The sequence below is a fragment of the Camarhynchus parvulus genome, chromosome Z (genome assembly GCF_901933205.1).
Source record: "Camarhynchus parvulus chromosome Z, STF_HiC, whole genome shotgun sequence".
NCBI classification, from domain to species: Eukaryota; Metazoa; Chordata; class Aves; order Passeriformes; family Thraupidae; genus Camarhynchus; species Camarhynchus parvulus.
The window spans coordinates 50,999,987-51,025,730 of NC_044601.1; the positions used below are offsets into that span (position 1 = coordinate 50,999,987).

Here is a 25,744-nt window from a genome sequence, read left to right on the forward strand (position 1 = left end):
CCACGCTGCGCCCACCCGAGCGGCTCAGCAGTCCCAAAAGGCCCGGAACACACGGGTGGCATCGTGCCGAGGCACCGGCCAGGCACCCGCGGGCTGCTCCCCATCGTTCCCCGCGCCGAGCGGCCCCAGCACGGGCGAGCGCACGGAGACACCGCGGGGCTCCCGGCTCCCGTGCGAGCCGCGGTCCCGCTTCCAGAGGCTATTCCACCACGCGAACGGCCCATCCGGGTACCTCGGGAACGCCTTCTCCCGGCTCACAGCTTTCCCTGACCGGACTGACGGCCCCGCCGTTCCCAGCGCCGTGCCCGGCGGGCGGGCGGGGCCGCTCCAGCCCCGCGGCGGGCGGGCTCTGCTGGGGCGGGGCGGGCGCCTCCTTCCTGTTTCCGCTCGGGATCCCGGAGCGCGGCAGGGCCGCGGTACCGCGGGGCAGCGGCGGGCGGGGGGCGGCCCCGGCAGCGCGGCTTGGGCGGGCGCGGGACATCGCCGTCCCTTCACGGCGCCGTGTGTTCTCTCCGCCGTGTGTTCTGTCTCTCGGCTCGCCCTTCGCCGCTCGGCAGGCCCGGAGGTGCCCCGGGCCGCAGGTGAGGCGGTGCCGGCCGCGGCGGGGCGGGAGGCTCGCACAGAGGCGGCCGGGGCCGGGGCCGGCAGCGCTGCGGGGGTTTTGGGTGCCCCACGGCCGCCGCTTCAGTACCCAAAGCATTGCCGGGGCTCCCCCGCCTCCCTGGTGAAAACTACAGAGAGAAACCAGCCGGGCTGGCTTTCCTTCACTTCCAGGAAGGAAGGTTCACAAACTGCACTCTTTTTCCATTTAGCAACACATTCTTGGTAGCGTTTGTAGCTCTGTTGGATTAAATACTAATAATTCTATAAACGCTGAACTTTAATATAGGGTCAGTGCTTTGTATTGCACTTTCACATACTATGCACTGCTCTTAACTTCTAGCAAAAATGATCTTGCCCTTTAATAGTGAACAAGGACAACTTATATTAAAATGGTACTTTGTATCATAGAATCGGTAGGGTTGGAAGGGACCTCTGGGATCATCCAGTCCAACCCCATTGTGAAGGCAGGGTCAGCTAGAGCAGGTGACACAGGAACCTGTTGACCTGAGCTTTGCGTATCTCCAGAGGGAGACCCCATGACTTCCCTGGGTTGCCTATTCCCATGATCAGCCACCCTCAATGTAAAGTTGTTCTTCCCCATGTGAAGGTGGAACTTCTTGTGTTTTGTTCTTTTGTATGTGTGCTTTTATTTTGCTGAGTACTCAGAATTTATTTATTTTTTAAAATATTCTACAGGGTTTCCTCAGTAGGAGAACAGAAAAGATGTTCGACATTAAGGCTTGGGCCGAGTACATCGTGGAGTGGGCTGCCAAGGACCCCTACGGCTTTCTCACCACCGTGATCTTGGCTCTGACACCGCTGTTTGTCATCAGTGCGGCGCTGTCATGGAAGCTTGCAAAAATGATTGAGGCCCGGGAACGAGAGCTGAAGAAGAAACAGAAACGCCAGGAGAACATTGCAAAGGCCAAAAGAACAAAGAAGGATTAAATGGGCAAAAATGGCCTTCCTTGTGCAAATAATCCACTTTTAAAATGAAATACTTGTACATTTTGTGTTGCAACTGTCCTTTGATACTTGATCCTGTTATTTCTTGAAGTATGAAATTTAATACTTCCAGTGTATTTTTTTCCTGCTGATTTGTGTTAAAATTTGCCCAGGTGACACTTGTTAGAGTAATTTAATTTACTACTTGTATTCTAGTGCAGGTTACTTTTCTAAATTTGCATGTTAAATTAAAAACCTCTTGGATGGCTTTGGAGGTAGATTTTTTTTTCTCTTAGCTCAGCTATGACTTAACAAGTGTCTTAAAATTATCAAGTTTAGGGGAAAATGTGAATTATAAACTGGATTACAGAAATGCAATTTTTGGCATACCTTGAGCAGGGCTGTAGAGACAAGCTACCTGTAGCATTAGATAGCAGACATGACTGGTTTCATTTAAGGTCACTGCATATGGCTGTGTGTGCCCATAGTGGCTGCTGCAGTGTCTTTGATGGTGCTGCTTGTCTGCAGAAATAACCTACCTTAGCTTTTCCTTCTTCCTGAACTACAAGCCATCAACAGACTTTAACCAGCCCAAGTTCTAGGAAACTGATTGCTTGTTCTTATTAGCTTCATTTCTCTTAAGGCACTCATGTTCTATAAAATACAGTACTGTTGTTTGATCTTCTCTAACAATCACCTGAATGCTCCACCCGTAACTAATTTAGTTTTGCCTTCATAAATTCTTTATGCCTCAAAGAATAGCCATAAGCTGGGTGAGACTGAAGACCCAGGTGGCCTAGTGTTCTGCTATAGCAGATGGCTGTGCAAGGGTGTTGCACGAGCTGGTGACAGTAGTTCTGGTGACAGTAAACACCTGGCTACCTTTGATCTAAGACTTGAGTTTAGGTAGGATTTTTGTTCTCATGGCCCTTGAAACTCTACTGCCTTATGGGTTGCAAGATGCTGACATAGTCAAAAAAGTCAGGTTTGTGTTGTAAATACATCAAAATTATTTAACCTTATTTCCAATTAATCTTTTCTTAATAGACTTGATTAATTTTTCAAAGCCTAATTTTTTAATAATAGTCTCTGTTGTCCTCTACATAGTCTAGTTCAAAAGAGCTTGTAGCAGTCATTAAGATTTTACATTTTGCATCAGCACAGAGTTGTGCATTCTAGCAGCTACTCATTGATCAGGTTTAAAAATAAAACCTTAAAATAATACCATTGTTCAAATGAAGAGACCCATAGAGCTGGCTGACACCAAGGGGGATCAGAAGTGGGGAGTCTAACTGAAATTACTTTCAAGTAAATTTGAAGTTGATCCCCTTTCAATTTTGTTGGTGAAAGCAAGCATTATTAGAATATGATACTTGGGCATTTTATAAATATGTGAGATTAAGTCTCCATGTTTTGTATGAAGTGTTGTCAAATATGTATGTGTTCTACCTTTGATACCTACACAGCTTGAGACACAGGGAGGAAAACTGATAGGGGATATACTCCGTAAATAAATTTGATACTTTTTGAAAAAAATTGTGTGGTCTTCATTTTTATTTGAAGTTCTCAAACATCATCTCTAAGCAAATAATCTCTAAACTATGGCCAAAATGATCTCATCATCTAGGGAAGTCCATGGATATACAAGGAATAAAAACTAGTATTTTTTAAAATATTCATGACAGCCCCTTTTCCCAGACCTAGTGTTATTTTCCAGCAGCTTTATCAAGTACTTCTAGCTTATATTATAGCAGTTATATGTATTTTAACTGGTTTTACCCTGTGCAAATTGCTGTCTGCAAATCAAACATTCAATATGTTGACTGTTTTAAGTTACAAAAATGTCTCTATGATGAGTACAGTGCGTAATCAGTGTAGTGTCATAGTGATTCCTGTTAATGAAATCAACTTTTCCGTCTGCTTGCCAGCAGAAAGCATGCTGGCACTGCCAAGGGATGTATTCTGAAGAGATATCTTGGCCAAGGCTTGGGAAAATGTAAGTGTACAGACAATAATTCTTACATCAAGAACAGTTTTAAAACTAAATTAGGCTTCAAGGAAAAAAGCAATTTAGACTTTAAGAAAATTTAGATAGTCTTTTAAGTATGATTTCAAGAGTAACTGATAAGCAGCAATTGTCAAAACCAAACTTAGTAACACACTCTCTTTTTCACAAAACCCAAACACTTCAACAATACTTTGTCATGATCAAGCCTATTTGAATAGTTCTGCAAAAGTAACTCAAACTGCTTTAATACTACTTTATTGTACTCTTTATATATCAACTGTGTATGTCGTCTGTTAAAATATTAACCCATTAACAGCGCCTGTCCATTAAATTACTTATTTATTTTGACTACTACCACTGCCTGGTGGCATCCAGGCACCTGGCTGGAAGGTATTTGCAGTGCTCGTGGGGTCTTGTGAGGGCTCTTTCTTTCCATAGTAAGGGGCAGATGCATGGCCTTTAACCTGAGTATGACTTGGTTCAGCAACAAGTCCTTCCTCATACTCCTTGGCCTGAAGCAGCTTATCCTTTTCAGATACATCCTTGACTTTCTGCTTCATTTCTTCTCTGTAACTTTCATTCCTAAGAATCTCCTGAAAACACAGTAGAAAGATAATTAAGTCAAAAGCAAATGCTATATACAGTGTTTCAATAAAGCATTTTAAACAGTCGTTTATTTTCTTAATTGTATAACCCACATTTGCAAGTATTAAAGTAAAATAAAATGTGGCAAAATCGTTGGTTTTCCACAACTGCAAATTCAACCCTAACCGTATTGTGTCCACTTCACTATTCTCCTGGAGCAAAAAGAAGAAATAAAGAAATTAAATACACAAATGTGAAAGCACATTAAAACTAAGGCTACTTTTTGCATCGTTTCCTATGTAGGAGTAGATACTTACAGCTATTTATCATTTGCATGTGTTCTTGTAATTCACTATGCCTGTGGTGTTAGGTACCTGTCCCTCAGGGCACAGATTTGGGAGAAACAGATGTGCAACCTTTGGGGTCTTGCTTCTGCAAGACTACCAAATAAATAACTAAAATCACAAAATCACACATTGGTCAGGTTGGAAGACAGCAGAGTGGGTCATTTGGTCCAAGTTTATTCAACCTCTATGCTCCAGCAGGGTCATCCCAGAGCACATGGCACAGGATTGTGTCCAGATGCTGCTTGATTATTTTTCCAGTGAGAGAGACTCCTCAATCTCTCTGGTCAATCTGTTTCAGTGCGCAGTCAACCCTACAGTAACATATTCATATAAAGGTGGAAATTCCTGGGCATAGGTGTCTGCCCATTGCGTCTTGTTCTATTGCTTGGCACCACTAAGCAGAGCCTGAATCCATCCTCTTGACACCCTCCCATCAGACACTGATAGACACTCATCATGTCCTCTCTCAGTCATCTCTCACCAGCTTTTCTGGGTAGGACGGGTGCTCCAGTCCCCTAATCAACTTCATTGCCCTCTGCTAGATCTGCTTCAGGAGTCCCATTGTCTCTGTTGTCCTGAGGAGCCCAGAACTGGACACAGCACCCCAGCTGAGGCCTCATTAGGGCTGAGTACAGGGGCAGGATCACCTCCCTCCACCTGCTGGCAATGCTCTTCCCAATGCCCCCAGGGTACCATTGGCCTTCTTGGCCACCAGGACACACTCTGGCTCATGGACAGCTTCTTGTCCACCAGGACCCCCAGGTCCTTCTCCACAGAGCTGCTCCCCAGCAGGTCAGCCCCAGCCTGTGCTGGTGCCTGGGGTTCCTCCCCAGGTGCAGGACCCTGCACTTGCCCTTGCTGAATTTCAGAATGTTCCTCTCTGCTCACCTCTCCAAGCTGTCAAGGTCCTCTGAAGGGCTGCACGGCCCTCTGGGGCATCAGCCATTGCTCCCAGCTCTGCATCCTCAGCAAATTTGCTCAGAGGCAACTGTCCCTCCACCCGAGTCACTGATGAGTAACTTAAACAGCCTGTGCTGAACCCTGAGGAACAGCACCAGTGACTGCATCCAGCCAGGCCAGACCCTGGCCAGTGACTGCATCCAACCAGACCCTGGCCAGTGATTACAGCCCTCTGGGTTCTGCCATTCAGCCAGTTCTCAATCCACCTCACTGTCCACTCATCCAGTCCACAACTCTTGAGTTTTCCTACAAGGATGCTGTGAGAGCCACTATCAAAAGCCATGCTGAAGTCGAGGTTCCATTGCTCTCCCTTCCATCATCCAGGTACTTGTTTCATCATAAAAGTCAATCAGGTTGGTCAAGCATGATTTATCTGCAGTGAATCCATGGTGACTACTCCTGATCACCTTCCAGTCATCCATGTGGATAGAGATGGCCTCCAGAACTAAGAAAAAGGCTGAATTCTTTTCTCTATACCAGTACACTCCTCTGTGAACAAGAGACCATGATATTATTTTAGGAATTCGGGTGCTAAAATACATGGGGTACTGTCAAGAGTTTAAATAGCAACTATGAACACCTAAGAATGCTTAAAAGAAAGTAATGAAAGAAAACCTTATGTAGGGGTGTTGACAGTGGTCACAAGGGTTTCAGGGTGAAGGAAGAGACGAGATGGGCTCCATGATCAGAAGGCTTGATTTATTACGTTATGATATAAACATCTATTTAAACTATACTAAAGGAAAAAGAAAGGGAAAGTTTCCAGAAGCTGCTAGCTACCTAACAATAGAAAGTAAAGAATGAATAACAAACCAGCTCTCTCAGACTGTGTCCGAGAGATCTCAGTTCTGGACTGGTCACCAACTCCAAACATCCAAACTGGGCCAATCCAGGCAGACCTGCCACATTCCACAGCAGCAGATAACCTATTGTTTATGTCTGGTTGCTGAACTTCTCAGCTTCAGCAGGAAAATCCTAAGAGAGGATTTTTCACAAAAGAAATGTCTGTGACAGTAGGGGGTTGACCATGGCTGAATGCCAGATGCCCACCAGAGCTTGTCACTTCCCTCCACAGCTGGACAGGGGGAGAAAATACAGTGAAGAGTTCACAAGTTAAGGACTATAAGATATCATGCACTGAATGCCATCACAAGCAAAATAGACCCAATCCTGTTGCAGGATGATGATAAATAAAATTAAATCTTAAAATCACTTCCCCCCTACCCCTCCCTCCTTCCCAGCTTTGTCTCCTCCCCGTAGCAAGTGCAGGGAGACAGAAAATGGGAGTTATGGTCAGCTGGGATCTCCATGGGCTGCAGGGCCACAGCTGCCTCACCATGGTCTGCACTAAGGGCTGCAGGGGGATCTCAGCTCTGTGCCTGGAGCACCTCCTGTCCCCCCTTCTCCCCTGACCTGGGTGTCTGCAGGGCTGTTCCTCTCATATATTCTCACTCTGCACAAAAACTCTACAAAAAATTTTTAAGTCTCTTAAATATGTAATCAGAGAGGCATTTCCACCATTTCTGATGGGGCCAGCCTTGACCAGAGGTATGTCCATCCTGCAACTGGCTGGGACTGTCTCTTCCAGACATGGAGGAAACTTCTGGCAGCTTCTCACAGAAGCCAGCCATCCTTGTAGCTTCCCTGCTACCAAAACCTGGCCTATACACCTTATTTTAGAGGTACCATGGAAAGCAACGCCTTTTCTTGTTCTTAGCTGCTTCTGTACTTAAATTCACAGATACAGAGAGCAGAGGCAGAACCCTTTGCATACAAATGGAAATTGAATGGAAATACACAAGTAATACACAAATGACACAAACTGAAATGGGGTGAAAATTCTAACATGCTCAAATAGAAATATTGCCAAGCTTACAAGATCAAATTTTCAACAGTCAGTATAGCAAAACTTCTTTGTGGGATCTCTGAATTCTATTCTTGTTTACCACATGCCTATGTAAATCCACCACAACCTTACTGATTTCCAGGGGATTACTCCTATGGTGCTTGTGATAAACCCCTACTAAGAAACAAGTAAAGCAAACACCTTTGTGATAACTGAAGGCTCCATCATTGTCTCTGGTAAAACCATGGGAAGTGATTTATTAAAATACAAATACAACCTACTTATTATGAACAGCTATTAATTTAAAATCTCTTCAAGTGATTACTTCGACATAAAGTTATCTTAATCAGGTAAGAGCAGCTGTAACTAGACACCAAATGCTCCAAGTCCATTTTAAATGTTGATATATAATTTTTCTCTGGTTTTCAGACTCAAATAAGGCTCTTTTAATCAGCTTTCTGTGGACAAAGTATAATTGTGATAGAGTAAAATGAAAAAACTGGATCTCAAAAAACCCAAAAAAAACCATGAGAAATTATTCTTATTAGCAATTGCAAAAAAAAAAAAAAAAACCCAACTGAAGTGACTTATTCAGAATTTTCTATACAATTTACCATGATAAAATTTTTCTACTACAAACTGTACATATCCATTTTTGGCATTAAACTCATGTCACTAACACGTACACTGAAATCACTGGGTTCCTGTGCTCAAGGTAGAGAAAATATGAGTTGGAAATATTGGGTCAATTGGCATGTTAGAAAAATTGGGTCAAATACATTCTCACTTTGAGATTCCACTGCTAACCAACCATTTACTGTCTGATTTGCTATAAAAAGTAACTGAGGGCTAAAAGTTTGTTTGTTTGTGTGTTTTTTGTTTAAGTTACATTGTCAGGTTCAGAACACTTATATTCTCTCTTTCTTCAAGATGAATCACAGTATCTTATAAGATGGCTATCTTTACTAAAAACTGCCCCCCAATAGTTTTCTGCTAAAATATAAGTACACAAACACATAATGTGCTCTGACCATTAAGCAAAGTACAAAATCTTTCTATCCAACCCAGAGAACACATAAGCTATCAGATATCTGCAGTTTTTAAAGGATTAGCTTGTTCTTCCAACACTCTCTTTTTGCACAAATAAATTATATAAGCTCTTTGAACCAGCAATTCTCAGGAAATACATGGCATCTCAAGAGTACCAGAAATGTCCTTCACCAGTTTTACTAAAAGAAAATTCTAAGAACTGGGGCTATGCTGCAAAACAAAAAATGCCTTAAGATATCCAGCCACATTTTAAAGCAGTTGAACTCCCTACGTGCAGATGTTCACTTTGAAATGTATCAGCTCCCAGCATACAGAACAGGATACATATGATATGCCAAGAGCTACGTTCAACTACATGTTCTGCAGCTTATTTTTAGGTGGAAAGTAAAACAAGACATTTTATCACTGCAGGTTGTCCAGCTTTGGTGATTATTTTAAGTTGTATGAAGTTTTTAACACTTCTAACGCTTGGAGCTGCATGTCTTTCTTCCTTAGGTGGACAGAGTTTAAGAAAGTGCTGCCTAAGGTTTCCTTGAAGAACATTATTATTAAGGAAATACCAAAGTAGCCCTTTGTGGAGTTTGAGGCAGCTGTTTTTCATCCACAAAACTGCTGACTTCTGCATAATCTGACATCTTAGTATTGGTAACAGCTGCATGATCAAAGAATGAAAGATAGCCTGCTCCTAGGAGCAACACAAGCTCAAGACACGTTGCTGTCTTCCAAGGGTGTTTCTGCAAAAGGCATCGGGCTGTATTTCCTGCCACCAGCATGAAATTTTCACTTCTGTTGCAAACTATGTATTTTTTGAAGCTCTGACATAACTCCAGCAACTGAGTTGTATCACAAAGTATCCTCTGTGGCGTGGAAACTGTATTCACCTCCACTCCATACAAGGAGAAAAATCTAGACAAAGGATTTTGGATGCCTACCTTACTGTACTGGAAGAGCTGCTTTGTAGGGTAAATATTTGCAATGCAGTGTTTTTTTGCTCTTAAAGACTCCCATATTGTCACTCCTTTCCCCTTCCTGAAAAAACGAGTAGCCTTACAGAATGAATAAAATGAGTTGCTCTTGGAAGGAAGATGTCATGAATACAAAAGAGGGCTCTCTAGACACACTCACTCCTTCAGGCAGAGTCTGGCTCAGTAGTGACCAGTCTTTGCTGAACACTTCTTGCTATTCTTCTCCACAGGCAGATGGTGTTACTGAACCCTTTCTGTCCTGCAGCACCTGCTGAACCCCACACCCTGAGGAACCAGTTCTCCCCTCTCTGTGTGTCCCTCAGTCCTTAAGCTAGTCATAGTCACATCAGCACCTGCCTCCCACAAAACACATTCCAACTCCCAGGCACAAAGTGTGAACAGAGCTCTAAGGACGCAGGTAAATAGGCAGTACTAATGTACAGTCTCTAAGGGGCGGGGTTTAAGGGGTATTTTAACAGACTGGCACTTTCCAGAAGGTTTTTTAACCACCTAACCCTTTCATTACAAGGGTTTTATTTATTATTAATTTTGAGAAAAATATCACTTTTTTTCAGATGCATTTGTATTTTGATTAAATTAGAAATAAATAGTTTCTTTATGTTGTCTTAGAAACTATTTCTACTTCCCAAGTTACCGTAAGTTGAAGTACTCCTGATTTCTCTTGATTTGCCTCTTGTTAGCTAGTTACTATTTGATGCCAGAACTGAGAAACAGCTGGACAGATTTTCTAAACTGTAGATGTGCAATTCATAGAATACTCACATTTTGTGTCTAATTTGAATATTTTATGTTTAATTATGAATTAACTTGAACTTAGAACTCTGCCTGTTAAAAATTCATACCTGTAGGTTGACAAAAATTTAAAAAATAACAAATGGGATGAAAAAATTGTTTTGGCAAAGTATTAAAGAAATTGATGTAAGACAATTTAACATGTCAGAATTTTTCTTCATTATCAAATTAACTGAAACTCAAGCAAAATCCTAAAAGTTAAGCTGAATCACTATTTTTTAGAATATCACCAAACTATTACACTAAACTACATTTTCCAGTTTGACAAGTTAAGTAGGCAAGATGAGATAATTGGCTATTACATCATATTTCAAGAGTAGGAGGCAGAGAGACGACCTCATCTTTGGGAAGCACTAAATGTTGTGATCCAGGGCAGGTCTTGATATCTCAGCAACTGAACCTAAGCCCAGCAGTACCAGCTTGGGAATGAGAAATAATGTGGTAAATGAAAAGCTGTCACTACACGGCAAAAACAGAGGAGCAGTTTGAAATAGAAAGGCTTATCTGGATTAGCCAAAATAGTTATTTAAATCAAACAGTGACTCAACTGACTGCTAATTTTGTAAAGAACATACACTAAATATCCTTGATCCATCAACAAACAACATTAATCAAATAAATTTAAGATTTGTTTTATGCAGGTTCAGTTTTTGAGCAATATTACAATATTTAGTTTTACATGCAGAGCTAATACCACATTTACTACCATGCTAAGTCAGTTAAATATTAATCATAACTCACACTACTTTTTGTTTAAATTAAATCTGCAGACAAGCAGTGCTGAGTATTACTGAAGTACTATAGTGCTAGATATGAACTACAGAATCTCTGGCATGAGCTGATATAGTTTCTAGGGCACCACAGTGTAACACACTTGTGTTTGGCAAGAACATGTAGCAAGAGGCAAAAGGAAGAGACACCACACTGTAAAGCATATCACCAGCACATGGAGACAGTAGGGGTTTGTGCCTGAATTATTTTTACAGTTCTGCAAAGGTATTTGTCCAGAACTACACATATATTCAAGATCACAGATGAGAGTTTGTAGAAGCAGCAAAAAACACAAATTAGCCTGGCACCACTGCACTCTGCCTTGAATAAAGGACAACACATAGCTCTGATATCCACAAAGCAAACGAGGAACTGTAGCTGTGACACAGTTCAGTTTGGTCCTTGCTTTCCCTAGTCTACATATGATGTAATTTGTACCAGCCCTTTTCCTGGTACGCTTCCCTTTGCCCTGCACCCCCGCTCAGCTGTGCTGTCAGTGAATCAGGACACAGAGCCAGTGTTCCATGAACTCCTTCCCACATGGACAGGAGCAGAAAAGCAGCAGCAGCTCTTTCCTCTGCCACCTTGGAATCTGCAGCATGGGCAAATTAGAAGCAATGGGAAAAATTGGTGCCTCAAAACTCCTCTGTGGAGGTTGGGCAAGAAGTTATATTTCAAACTTGAAGAGAAAGTAAAAATGAACAAGAGGTAAAAATCCAAAAGATGATGGCTTCTGCAAATGCTCAATTTTTTTTTATTGACTGCTATGACTACTCCCTTCTATTTAAGGTCTTTGTAGCTCAGTTCTTTATATTGTCAAATTTTATTGCCCTTTTGCATCAAATAATAATCCTCCCTGTAAAGCGTATCACCAGCTTTACAGGGATCCATATCTCTGGAATCATGCATAATTTACTGTGCAAAATGCTATTTAGTGCAAATTAAGTTACTGAATATGGCCCAAATCCTGGTTGTGATTCTGGACAACAATGGTGGGAAATATCCCTGTGCTTTTAAAATGTTTTTTCCTTGAACCTGTTAATCATACTACAGCTTTTGGTAGCTTCAGAAGTAAATTACTCATGCACTAAATCCTAATCTCTACGTAAGAATGTACAATCTCCATATCAGTTCTCATTTTACAATTTCTCAACTGAAGCATCTGAAAGCAGACAGAGGCAAAACTATAACATGCAATCCCCAACAGTGTCAAACAAAGCATTTTTCTAAACTGCATTCCATTCTCCTTAAAGGAACGTAAATTCTGTGTAAACTACTCTACATGAATGAACCTGCTTTTGATCTCTCAAATAAGTAATACTTATGATCAAACAAATGGGAAGACTGGATATACATTGTGGGAACTAAATAGAATTTAATTTCAATGTAATTATTTGGGGGTTGAGAGGAAGAAACCTTATGCTTATTACAACTCACTGAAGTATGTTTTTTCCTCACTTGACAAGGAGTTTCCCATAATTATGGATACCCTAGAAATAGTTTGAAAGAATAGAGTTATCATCACATTAGGTTTTTTTAGCATTTAACCTTCTATCCAACTGTGCAATTCAGAACTCACTGAATTTTATTACTGTGTAACAAGTACATACTGCATGAGAAAAGCAGCCATTTACCGTGGTTTTCAATTTCAACCTATTTTCAGGATCTTGATGCTAATTAAAGGAACATACAATTCTACTTTACATCCCATTAAATGTATGTACTTCCCACTAATGTAACACACACATACAGAGCAACAGAGAGCTTTCAGTTCAAACTGAGATTTGTGGCTGTGCAGCCCTACGTGTGCTACAGAGGAAGCAGCTTCTATATCAACAGGGAAGTGTTATCTAGTACAAAGACCTGTGTACACAAAGATGTGTTACTATGGGTTCACATCTACCACTTTCAGGATACCATGATGGTGGGTTCAGAGATAAACCACATTTCCCTCCATACCACTTTCTCTCAGCATTGCCATAATTGCAAGTTTCCTGATTAGTTTTCTGACACCCCAACGAAGTCTGTAACTTTATTTCTGTCTCCATTCTACAGACGTGGCCTTAAAGAATGCCAGGTTTCTCAGATACCCTTGAACTTCAGGACATTGTCAGAAGTAGTGTGTAACTAGAAGATCTGTAATGGGAGAAAATAAGGGTTAGATTTCCAAATATATTTGGATATCTCATGTTATAAATGGCAGAATTCTTTAAAAGCTTCTGCAAATCTGATGCCCTCTAAAGTAAGAGAAAAAAATCAAATAGAAGTTAGGCACAGAAAGGTCTGAAGAGAGGTTTCCTCCTTGTCTTCATGAGCATCTTTTCTTTCCTCTCCAAACAAGATACAAAAAATCCAAAATATAAAGATGCCTGTTTTAAATTTCCATAGCCAGAAGGAAAACTGAGGGGACGGGGAACATGTAAGACAGCACATTTACATTTAACTTGGAAATTTTTGCATGAGCTATACAGAAGGTGGACTATGGCTCAAAGAGGGGAAGGGAATAGCCGCTTAAAGAAATAATTTCCATGGATGGGACATTCTTTCTATAATACAACTGCTATATTTCAAGACAACTTTTCTTAATAAATTCTAACAACATTAAAGCTGAGCAGGCGAACTAACACACATGAGAAGTGATAAATTATTAAATCTGCTTCCATGAAATAGCATTTGATTAAAATTATTTTAATATTAGTAACCTTTAAAACATTCTCATTAATTTAAAACTGTAAGGTCCTTAGACAGTGACATATTTCCTATTTGCCAAAACACTTGCTACATACATCTAGTTTCCTATAAACATAATAAAGAAATGTATTAGTCAACTTAGTTATTAATCCCTAGTTAAATTGGTTAAAATATAATTTAGAGCTGCACAGGAATCAAGGTAATGATTTTCCTCAGCCAACCATATATGATCATACTCAATACACATATAAAGGGAGAGATGACAAGATGCTACGGTACTGCAAAAATATTTGTATTCAATCTCAGATTCTCACTGTTACTAAGGAGTATATATACACATACTGTACACATGGTCAAACAGGACAAAGGTGTGATCCAGAATTCTACAGCAAGACAGATTCCCCGATTACCATAGGAACAGAGTATGTTTAAGCAGAACATCAGAAACAATACGATCTGCACTAATTCGTCAAGTTATCACCCTTATCATAACTAAGCTGAGACTTAGCATATTTCAAGCTGTAAAAAAATCAAAAGGCAACCAACTGTTAACCAGTATCCCAGAAAATTATTTTAAAACCCAAGGCTTCCAGCATTAACATTCCTTATGTAAGTGGCCAGGTTAGAAATAATGAAGGTGATGAACAGCATTCATGAATTGTGTCTAGCCAGACACAGAAGGCCAAGTGACTTCCTTCAAAAATGGGAAAAAAGGGATGGGCAAACAAGGAGGAAAGAAACCATTAGGGATGTGGTATATTTAACACTGCACAGGATGACTAGGAGCATTCGTCCATTAAAAAAAAAAAAACAAACAAAACAGGAGACAGAAACTAAAGAGAGAGGTAAAGCAACTTCTTCTAAGCAAAAGTGAAAACTTTATAATGGAAACAAGCAAACAAACAAACAAACAAACAAAAAAAATCAGGTGTTTGTGGAAAAAAGAATGGCTTGATTACAAAACATTATCAAGTCTCAAGAAAACCACCAGCAGACTTAGCTTGATGTCATGACTCAATTATTCTGACCACTGTCAGGGATGAACAACTCACATTTGTTCTCACTTATAATGACTGGCACGTCCTGATGATTATGAATGACATTTTGTTACCAAACCATTGGTTCCCAACATGTGGTCCTCAGTGTGATCAGTAAGATCCAACTGCTTTGTGAAGCTGTAACTCTGCAATATATTCAATTAAAAATTCATAATGAAACCTGGTAACCTGAGTAGTTGAGCAACCTCTATCATCAATAGCCAAGAGCTAATAAAAGATAAGACAAATATAAAAACCCCATATATATGATTCAAAAGGGGGATGGTAGGCTAACAGAAGTGGAACAGAAATCGTAATAAGTTTAACATATATCATTTGATATCAGAAAGAAAAAAATGAAGGGCAAAGGACAGGAAAGAGAGGAAAACCATTCAAAAAAGTATTTTTACAGACTGCAAAGGTAGGAACACAGGCACAGCTCCAGAAACTTACGCTTTAGGATCTTTAGGGTTGTTACAATAAGATGATGACAGCAAAATGTCATTAAAGCAAAACCATAAAATTTGTGGGGTTTACATCGTTTTTCAGAAATAGTCTGGTCTCATGAGAAATACACAAAACAACAAAGATTTGTTATACAGGATTTCAGCATGGAATGTGTCACAAATATTCCCTTGTTTCATAGCTGTCAAACAGCAGTTTATCATACCATCTTTACGGTCAAAAGGGGAATATAATATGGAATAGCAGCCAGTAAGGTTTATGTAGCTAAAACACTAAATCAAATCAGCCCTACAAATAGGGACCAAACAATATGCTATATGTACTTCACTACTGTAATTATATTGAGACGTAAGGATTTGTGCCAGTTTCAAATTAGGAGAAAAGTAGATCCTATATAGGGCGCCAAACTATTCTCCATAATAGAGAAAAAAATTAGGCTTTACTATCACATATTAAAAATATGACTTTTTTCGAAATATTAGGAAGAATTTTTAACATACAAATATTTGAACTACTTTTTCTTACACAGGAAAAAAACTGTTTAGAGATTACTTGAAAAGTTAACTATTTTCAAATTCCTAGTTTATAATTTCTGCTCTGTGATATGGTCAATGCACAGCCCTGCAGGTGAAGTACCTAGCTGCTAAACTATTTCTCAGATCTATTACCCCACGAAACTAAAAATATAAGAAGTCCTGTAACTCTGAACGCACCATTAGTCACAGCAATCTTTCACTCTCCATAAATTGCTTTTTCTGGAAGGTAAAATATTTAGAACACTATTGTTCCACAATTCTCTCACCTGTGGAGACTTCTTGTTCCCTATTTCAAAAATGAACCAACATCTCTAGCACCAGAAGGAGTTTTATTGCACCAAGACCAGACCCAAGGCTGCCTGTCTTGGAGATTTACCTCAGAGCAACTATCAGAGCAGCCTGGCTCACAGAAATGATAGAACAAAAGACACACAACATTTCCCATCTTCAAACATCACCTTAAGTGGTAATTTCAACAATAAAAGTTGTTTGCATAGAATTGGTATAAAGCCAGAAGTAATTAAAATTAGGTCAGCCCGAACTTAGATGGAGCAACTGTTGTAGTATCAGTTCCATGGCTCTACATAAGTAACTAGACTGGGGAGGAAAGGGAAAAAAAATAAAAAAAAAAAAAAAAAAACCAAAATCCACATTTACTACTTCCCTGAATAGGTTTAAGGATAAATTTAACTTAAACTTCTTTCAATCATGGATATATTATAGTCCTTACTGTCTCTATAGCCTCAGTAGCAAGTGTGAAAGAGGGGCAGAGAGAATTAGTAGAAAAGCTGTATGTTGTGTAGGAGCTTCAATGACAAGGTTCCCCAGGTCATCTCAGCTCACAGGCAGTCAGGACAACTTTTCACAGGCCAGGATGTTCCAGAAGATCTCAGCACCCAAATGGCTGGATATGCCAACATATCTTCAGACAATGCTGAGCAAGTCATGTATGTGTGTGTCTGTGTCTGTGTGTGTGCATGTGTATGCATCTGCATCCACAGACCAGCAGTCAAACTTGTTTCTAAACTCCTTACAAACTCATCAGCATAAAAGACACTGGGGGACATTTCTCTGCTTTCTCTTATGGAAAAAGACATAGCTGCAACTCCCCGTAGCATTAGCACGGTAAAATGCTAGTGCAATTGGTTTTCCTGTTTTGATAAATCCACTGGCAGCTGGGTTTGAAACCCACATTTTAGTATCAACTACCATGAAAAAACCTTACATTAATTAAAAAGCTATAGCAGTAATTTTAAGAATTTTTTTAATTGAAGAGACTCTTCAACAGTTACAATCATCTTAAAGAATCTATGTATATCATAAAGGAATTAATACAGAGAATGACTAAAGAATAATGGAGTTTATTTTACTTTTTGATAAGTGTTAGATATCTAGTCAGTATGCATTTTCCTCAATTAGGCAAGAAACATACTAAATTCTCCTCCGTAAGTGGCAGATTACTGCACAGATGAGTCCACTATAAATTAATTATGGTAGTTTCATTTCAATTGAAAATTTAAAGACATTTCATCTCACCTCAATTGTGGGTGGATCTTCTCTCTTTTTTCTTATCCATGCTGAAAAAAAAAATCAAATGGATTATTTCAAAGATCACAAACAGTATTAAAACTCAAAATTATTATTAATTTGTAACAGAAAGCAAGTATTTATGAAAAAAATACAACAGAATCCACCACAACCTGGCAAACCTGTCATTTCCCAAAATGTAGGCACAAGATGTTATTTCCTGTTTCAATACTTGGTCTTCAGAGAAGGGAGAGGTGGGGGATGGTGTCACCTCTGCGTGGAGACATTGGGCACAGTTTACATACCACCTTAGCTGTCAAAATAGGGCTTAAAAAGCAGGACTTATGGCACAGGCTTATTGTTGAGCTTGCAGTAGAGTTGAGGTACACTCTAAGAAAATTACAAGCTGACTGATGGAAAGAACAGCCTTAGACCACTCTGGTGAAAAAGGATTCCTGCACGTGGTTCAGACATTCTTAAAGCTGAAAATTTTTTATGTTACTACCAGGTAGAATTCCTTTACAGATATGAAAGGTACAGCCCCAGACGTGACTGAGAGACTGCAGAGCCTGGACTGAACACATCATGTGGCTCTGTGGGATTGCTCACTGCCAGGAGGGGCAGGTACTCTGACTGGGGGAAGGATCCGCTGGAAAAGACAGCAGAGGAATGGAGGAATGAAAGCAGTGGTGACGAAGCTGTCCTGTGGCTCAGGTTTCCTGAATAAGATCCACGGATATTTGTCTGCTCCCATCACTATCACTGCTGTTAGCTGGACTGTCAGGAGGCAACAATCCAGACACCACACCACAGACACTGACAGGTCTCACTTTGTCAATGAATTAAGAGAGAGAGCTCCAACTATTACAGACATTATTTAGAGGAATGACCTGACACCACTTTTTAGAAATACCACAACTGTAGCATTTTTTCATGGTGTTTTAATCTACACAATTCTTGGCAGATTCTTGGTTTTTGGTCAGATACTTCCAAGACATTTGTCCTTTCTGCACATATTTTTCAAATTAATTAGTAGCGGAATGCAAGTAGCCACTAATGAACAGAATGACAAACATAAGGAAAGCCACTTCCAAGTGCTGAGATGCAGAAAAATGTTATTTCATATGTTTGTTTGGGCAATTAAGATTTTTGTTACTATGCTTGAAAATTACAGCAAAAATAACATTTTGCTATAACACACTCAAATTCCTGGCCTCACCTGTTGCCATCTATAAAATACAGAAATGTTTTAAGAAGTAAATATTCCATGTTTTAATTTTCTAATACCATCTGTGCTGTATTTTGAAGGGAACCAGGGAATGATTTAGACAAGTCTAAGACACTAAAACCTGCACAGTCATAACATCACCTCATTTCTGAAAATGCAACTACACAGAAGGTGAAACACTAACACCAGCAGCAGTATGCAAACTGATTTTAGGGAGAATAGGTTCCAATTAACATAAGAACAAAGGGAGATGAAATGGTAGAACAGCTTGGAATTTATCCAGGACAGCAAGGCCAACAGCCTTGGTTAATGGTAAAGTTTAATGGTAAAATACCTGCAAAGATATGAAGCAAGGTAATACATTTGGTTCTTGCCTATCAGATGCCATCTCCTGAAGATATGTACTTTTAAATGTCTTTCTCAGACTACTTTTCTTAAAAGCAGCCTCTGTCATCTCTTCTCAGCATTCCTAACAAAAAATAGATCCAAATCTATTGTCATTGTGGAGGAGTGACAGAGCTATGAAGAGTTAGCATCACACTTCCTGCAAGTTTTATGTCAGTGGAAAGAAAAACAGCCCATTAATGTAATTCAAAATAAAACTAAGTGACATTCTATTAAAACTATAGAACTTTGGAACTTTTTGCATGTACCTGTAGTAGCACTTACAAACATTTAAATTCTACCAGGACTTCAAACTGCAAAATCTGGTAAGATGAAAGACTAAACTGAGACTGCCACTTCTCAGCTGGCAGCCTTGCATACACTCTGTAACAAAACCAACCATGCTATTGAAGAAAATCTTATCTTATCACATAAGCATTCCCTCCTGAAGGAAGTTACCTTTGTCCATACTCAGCAACAGTTTTAGATTACTGAAATACTTGGCAACGTCATTCAGAAAAAAGAAAAAAGCAGTAGAGATTTCAGATACAGCGAAGTGTGTATACTAGACACTAATCAATAAAAGATACAGCTGGAGAAAGAAAGGGAAAAATACTAGTTCAAAATGTCTTATAAAAAGTAAAGCTTAAACCATCCAAATTTAACAGATTACTTTCAACGAAATATCATCTTCTACCTTGCCACGACTTGCTTCTGACCTACGGAAGGATAGTACCACTGTTTTCAATCCCACAGCTCTCAACATGTAAAAATTGCTTTACTCTATTTGAAATTGCCAGTATTTTCTTAAAACACCAGCTGCATTTTAATTTCAGATCTTTATAATAACTGATCCCTAAAGAAAAATTCGAAATAAAAATTAAGCTGCAGTCAAAAAGTACTGCTGAAATATAAACAGTACAATAGATTTTTTTTCAAGAGCACCTGTGACTTTTAGCAGTTCTTTGACTAATGATTTTCAGATGAATGGAACACTTCTAGCAAATGATTTTATAATTTAATTATCTACCACATTTTAAAAGCTGCAAACAAAACAGTGAAGGGTAACCCATATGTCCTGTGAACAGAGGCTGTGAAATAAGGACCACTCCACAATACGTTTTCATTCATTAACTGAACTCAGCACCAACACTCAAAAGCAAAGAAACAAATGTTAATTCAGGAAGAGTTTTCGTATCAAGCATTCCATATAGAAGTGTATCTATTTAAATACATTAAAATGCACACAGTTTTAACACTGTGCTCTTTTTCTTTCCAGTTATAACAACACTTGAATACTTTGTTTTATTTGAGCTATTAACCTTTCTGTTTTCTAATAAATGTCAGGGGTACAAATATTTTTCAGCTTAACGGTACATAAAACTTGGCACAAATATTGATACTATTTTCTGAATTACTACAAGTAAATTTATTTTAATATCTCTCATGAACTGCATAAGAAAGTCATTATTAAATGAAAGATTTCTTCACTGCCATGTAGCTGAGGGAGGAATATAGTATGAAAATTTACTAAAATCTTCGTATATCCATAAGATGAAGTTAGTTAGACTTAATGTTATCATACTTGTCTGTGCAAATCCACTTCTCAAATATTCTTCATAAAGCTCAAGAAGAAATATGAGCTTAAAAGCAAAGAAAATTTCATCTGATTTCAGTATATTTTAGCACACTGCAGTTTAGCATCCAATAGTTTTATCAGTCTTTCAAAAGAAACACATTTTCCTAATAATTCACCGGACCACTTAATCTTTGGGGCTAAGAATGGGAGGACTCTTAATTCTCACCAGTTTTTATGTGGTTGTCTTTGAGATAGGAGATTTTTTAAAAGCCTTTAAAATCCTTGACTTTTAAGTTATCAATAAAATTATGAGCACCCAATACATGGTTCAAAAAAAGCACCAACACCTCATAACTCAGATGTAAGAGAAATTCATGGTAGCAAATGGAGAATGAAGGTGTACAAAAATATAACTGATTTCCTACTGAGTTAGCACTACGTTTAACAAAATTCAAGTAAATAATACGTTGAAGTTTATACATTTTGCATTCTCTTTATTTATCTGCATATATCCAGATACAAAATACATATATCTGTGTATACAGCTGAGTAAAGAAAAAGTTCTTGTACTTTTCTTTATGATCTGCATTACACCTTTGGTGAATGCATTTTTAAATTACTCAACAGCTTCATACTATAGTCAAATATTTGTTGCTGGAAACAAGGTAGGTAGGTAGGTGCTTTATTACCTTTTATTTGAAAAACATATGCACACATATATATACTTAATTAAAAGTTGACAGTTATAGCTGGTAAAAAGTTTTTCATTACATTCTCATTCCCCAAGCTAACAAAACGAAATGCCTTCACAATTGTCAGCCAAGATGTTTTAAACCTGGCAGAGAAGGTAAAATGAATGTACTGAGTGCAACCAAAACATCCCCCCCTGCACCTCAAAACTTTGGCTAATGAATCATTGCCCCCATTGAAAACTGCTGCTTCTAATTTTATGTGGATGTACTCATGTTAATTACACCTTTGTCTAAAGGGAATTTTGCAAGTAAGCTGGACATTTCCTACCTTGAGACATTCACATTCTTTCATCAGCACTCATTTGCATTCTTATTAGTATGCATGAAATTTTCATTGAACTTTAAGTCTCTTACTGGCAGATAACACACTGCAATGGCCATAAAAGTGAACATGCAAATTAAGACTCCCATTAATCACTAAATGTTACCAAGAAAAAGAAAATTGAGATTAGGAGTAGATGGCAATTAAATGCTGTATGAAGCACGCCTTCTCCTGAATCTCTGTGGGCTGTAAAATTTCAGATGTCCCCTCATGAGCACTACTGACATGTCTTGAGGAGATGTAAATCACACATATTTAAGTAGGTGAACATTCAGAACTAAAATACAGAAATGTTATCTGTTGTGTGCATCCATACTGCCTAAGGAAAAGTAGGCACTCACACTCTGAAGTAAAATATAAGAGACTTCACTGAAACAAAACCAGGCAATATAAATATTATTGTTGTATACAAATATTTGTATATGGATTGCATTCTAAATTTAAAACTACAGTACAAGAGGAAATACACTTTTGGATTTTTAAAATTAAAATTAAAGATGTACAAAGAGCTAACATTGAGGATAACACAAGGGATTCTGTTTTAGCTTTACAGAAGCCTTAATGTACATTCCAGAACTTTTAATAATATTCAGAGGTCTGAGAATGTAGATAATTCAATCCTCCAGAGCACTGAACACTAACATCTTTAGGATAAAATTTCCAGATGAGTCCTTCAGGAATAAACCCTTGCCCTTCTATTCACTAAACTCCCAGGATCAGTACACAAACAATCTCTCCAGAGTCAAAGGAACAGCTTGCACAGATTGAGTCTGTGATCTAGATGATGCTTTATAGCTTTCTACTTGGTCTCCCTTTACTTTATTACATGTTTAAAACTTGATAAACACAGTACCAGAATCAGTTCCTTATGTTACCAGCTGTCCAAGTTGGATATCTTAGGTACAGAATGAGATTTAACTTGTCCCCTCTTCCAATTTCTCTACAGCCAGTTCCCACTCCTTACACTATCCTTTGTCCCTGGTTTCATGTAAGTTCTCCTCAGACAAGTGATGCCTGTCAGTATCTCCAGGGATGGTACTTTCATTAATTTTGGTCATAAGAGGTTTCTTTTTCTAGTCATACAGTCAGTCGTACAGTTGTGCAGGGTAACAAAGAAAGGGAAAGGGTGCTGGGATGACTGCTTTTAAATGAGGTGGCCATTTAGAATTGTCCACAAATAAAAAACCCTGAGTCCTGGCAGAACAAAGACAGTACAGGTAAAAGCAGCTCTCTACAGGTCCAGAGAAAAGGAGCAGATAAGGCAACAGACTCTTCAGCACAGTCCTAAAAGTGAAAAGCCTGAGAGGAATAGGAAGGAGAGCCAGCCAAAACTTAAGCAGAGGCCATGGATGTCAAAGTACATACACAGGGTTTGGAGAGGAGGCACCTGGAGATGTGTGTGCCCAGCAGAGTCCAAAAGCAAAGAGAAAACAAAGTAGGAAATAACAAATAAGATTCTAACCTTATATTTATCTTTTACTGTTCAGAGGAAACAGCAAGTATTTTAGAACTCCTTCAGCAAAGTCTCAGGCTATTTGCTGGAATGATCAGCATCCATAATAGCATGAATTATAATGTGAACACCCACAGAAAGAATGTACTGGGATATTTTTAAGCATCTGGACAGAAGACACACAGTGAAAGTTCAGCACAGGTCCTGTGGGCCAGGGAAACTTCTAGACCAATGTTAAAGAGGAAAAAATTGGGACAGAAATGTAATGAGCATTTCAGCAAGGAGTGTCTAAAAATCTTGAATTAAACTTTTCTTACTCAGATAACTGGCTTCTATAGTAGTATTTGAACTATCTACACTTTCCATTCTTCTCATTTTAACTAATTCAGAATTTCTTTTTTACAAGAAGCAAAAAAGAAATAGTGATGAATTGAAATTCAGAGCATCCTAAATCCCTCACACCCCACAATATGCAGCCAAGATATAATAGGTCTTTCAAAAGCTTCTCTACCCATAGCAGAAGTACCAGTTTTGGCTTGTTAAAATTCTACATCCATAAAACTGTTTGCAAAAGTTAGACTAGTATAGGACAAAAAAGTACAGGCTAGCCTTTTTTCCAGAATTCCCATCTTTATCTCTCAGAAGTATACACTACACACCCTTCTGGTTAATAAATTCACTGGGGAAAAAAGCATGCATGTATCTCTTCTTTCTAGAGAAATTCAGCAGTGTTGTAGTTGAGGAATGGGACTCTCCAGTTTACTCCACCCACAAAAGTTCCCCAAACCACACTGCCAACCACTAGCTCCCTCTCCCCTCCTCTTCCACCCTTCCCCACTGAGGGTGGCCAGGGAGGAGAAAGGGAGGCACAAAAGGGAAAGATCATGGGGTGAGACAACAATTTACTGGTAACAGCAGTGAGGTAACAAAACAAACATAAATTAATGCTCATAATAAAAGCATACAAAAGAGAGGGTAATTTACATGCAAAATGCTCACCAAGGATGATGTGAGATGACCACAGCCATGCTTTTTCCCAATCAGAAGCTACACCCTTTTTCTCAGAAGCCAGAGTCCCTTTCCCCTACTCCCAGCAATGACCTAAGGTAGTATTGTATAACATCTTGATTCTGGCCACACCCTGTTAGCCACACCCTCTCCTGGTGATTACAAAAATTAACTCCATCCTTGGCCAAAATCAGGACAAGTACTTAAGAGGAAAAGACTATTACTCAATCTGCAAACTGCAAATCTTCCTTTCCTCTGTGAATTCTTTGCTGACAATGTATTTGTATTTGCTGACAATATCACAAAGAGAAAACCTCACAGTTACAAAGATGAGGAAGTTAAGCAATAAAAATGTAAACATAGCTCATAACAACAGGACTGGCCAGGTAATCGCTTCTTCACTAAAATCTGAACAGGATGCCTTGATTTGAAAAGTGTGTCTCAGGTCTGCCAGCGGCAGCTTTTTAGACAAGGTCCATATATACTTCAGGGTACATGGTATTTGACTTCAAGGTCTTGTCATACACACCACATCCCAAAAATCTGCAACTTTCAAGGCACTATACTGTCAAATCCCATGGATTTGTGCGAAATTTCTGAAGAGAGATATAGCAGAGGATTTTTAGTGCTACACAGATCCCAATAGCACGAAGCAATGGGTTTGTATAGCAATTTGTTTGAACACTGCAGTCTAACCCCATTTGGGAAAGGATGATTAGCCCACACCCATCTGAGACAGTCTGACTGTCCGTGTTGTGCTCCTGTTAATTCCAGACAAGTGCAGACAGAGACTACCAAATTGTCCTGGATGAGAATTCCTTCACAGGGGAGCAGAGTTACCTGAAGCTTCATATATGCTTCTTGGTGACTGTGATGCAGTGTTTGCATGACGGCCACAGAGAACTAAGATGAGCTCTCACTGATAGTTAGAGAACTTTTGGACAAGGAAAAAGACCTTCAGAAAGCTGGATGAATAGCATTCATCCAGTCAAGCACCAGATGATTTTGTTAGGACAAGCCTAAAAGGCTGCTACTCTCCTTCAGCAGATGGCTCTCTTGGACTGACAAAGAAGCAGAAACATATAGAGCAAGACTTGCCAACCCCCTGTGGGTACTGCAGCAGTAGAAGACAGAATCTGTTGATACCGTGGTTTCACCATAGCTGCCAAACACTGCCAATAGTGTTGAAACACTTTCAGAAGCTTTCTGTTCCTAATACTAGCCTCAGTTGATCACAGCAAAAATCCTAGGAATTAGTGTAGTGACAATGATAAAAAACAAGGTAAGAATGTTTTCTATTTCTCCACTGACTCCATTAAGGGATATAATGGGCCTGAAGTTTTCTTTTTGTTCAGTATCATCTCCCTCAGGGAAGAGCATCAAGCATAAAAGAAAGAAAATGAGGTAAAGCAAGTATAAGACATTTCCTCCAAACATGTTGTAGACTCAATTCATTTGCAGCTAATTGACAAATGAAACCACAGTAATATCTGTATATATAACATAAGAACAATTTTTCTTCCACCAATACTTCTAATCTCTTACTAATTCATGCAAACTTCCAGCAAGTAGAATAGTCCATGACAAGGAATTCCAGAGCTAAACTACATACTGCTTAAAATCTGTTTGCTTTAAACCTAACAATTTCAGGGAGATGTCTAGGTATTTTACTCTCCCAAAAGCATGTTGAATAATGGGTAGCTTCTACATACTATTTCAGGGATTCCTTGCTTTATGCTACAGAGTCCTGGATTTTAAGTCACATTTAACCCCACACTTGGCTCAAGCACCTAACAACCTCAAAGACCAACACATACTCCTCTTGTTTTTCTCTAAGAGCTGATCAGCTAATCCTAAGGAAATGCACTA

At 39.2% G+C, this 25,744-nt stretch overlaps 2 protein-coding genes across 2 annotated transcripts in view; one reads left to right on the forward strand and one right to left on the reverse strand.

Annotated features, from left to right (window-relative positions):
- The first annotated feature begins 373 nt into the window (after positions 1-373).
- On the forward strand, positions 374-3,084 carry SMIM15 (small integral membrane protein 15). Its single transcript, XM_030968299.1, has 2 exons — positions 374-581; positions 1,300-3,084. Exon 2 carries the CDS (start codon positions 1,327-1,329, stop codon positions 1,549-1,551), a length of 225 nt encoding a protein of 74 aa, XP_030824159.1. The 5' UTR covers positions 374-581; positions 1,300-1,326; the 3' UTR covers positions 1,552-3,084.
- NDUFAF2 (NADH:ubiquinone oxidoreductase complex assembly factor 2) overlaps positions 3,085-25,744 on the reverse strand; it is a 57,916-nt gene continuing 35,256 nt past the window's right edge. The window contains exons 3-4 of the mRNA XM_030968298.1: positions 17,159-17,199; positions 3,085-4,149 (exon numbers count right to left, since the gene is read on the reverse strand). Coding sequence (XP_030824158.1) covers positions 3,892-4,149; positions 17,159-17,199 — 299 coding nt within the window. The 3' untranslated portion in view covers positions 3,085-3,891. The remainder of the gene's footprint in view (positions 4,150-17,158; positions 17,200-25,744) is intronic.

Coding starts and splice junctions, on each gene's coding strand:
- SMIM15 (XM_030968299.1), top strand. CDS start 1,327: ATGTTCGACATTAAGGCTTGGGCCGAGTACATCGTGGAGTGGGCTGCC.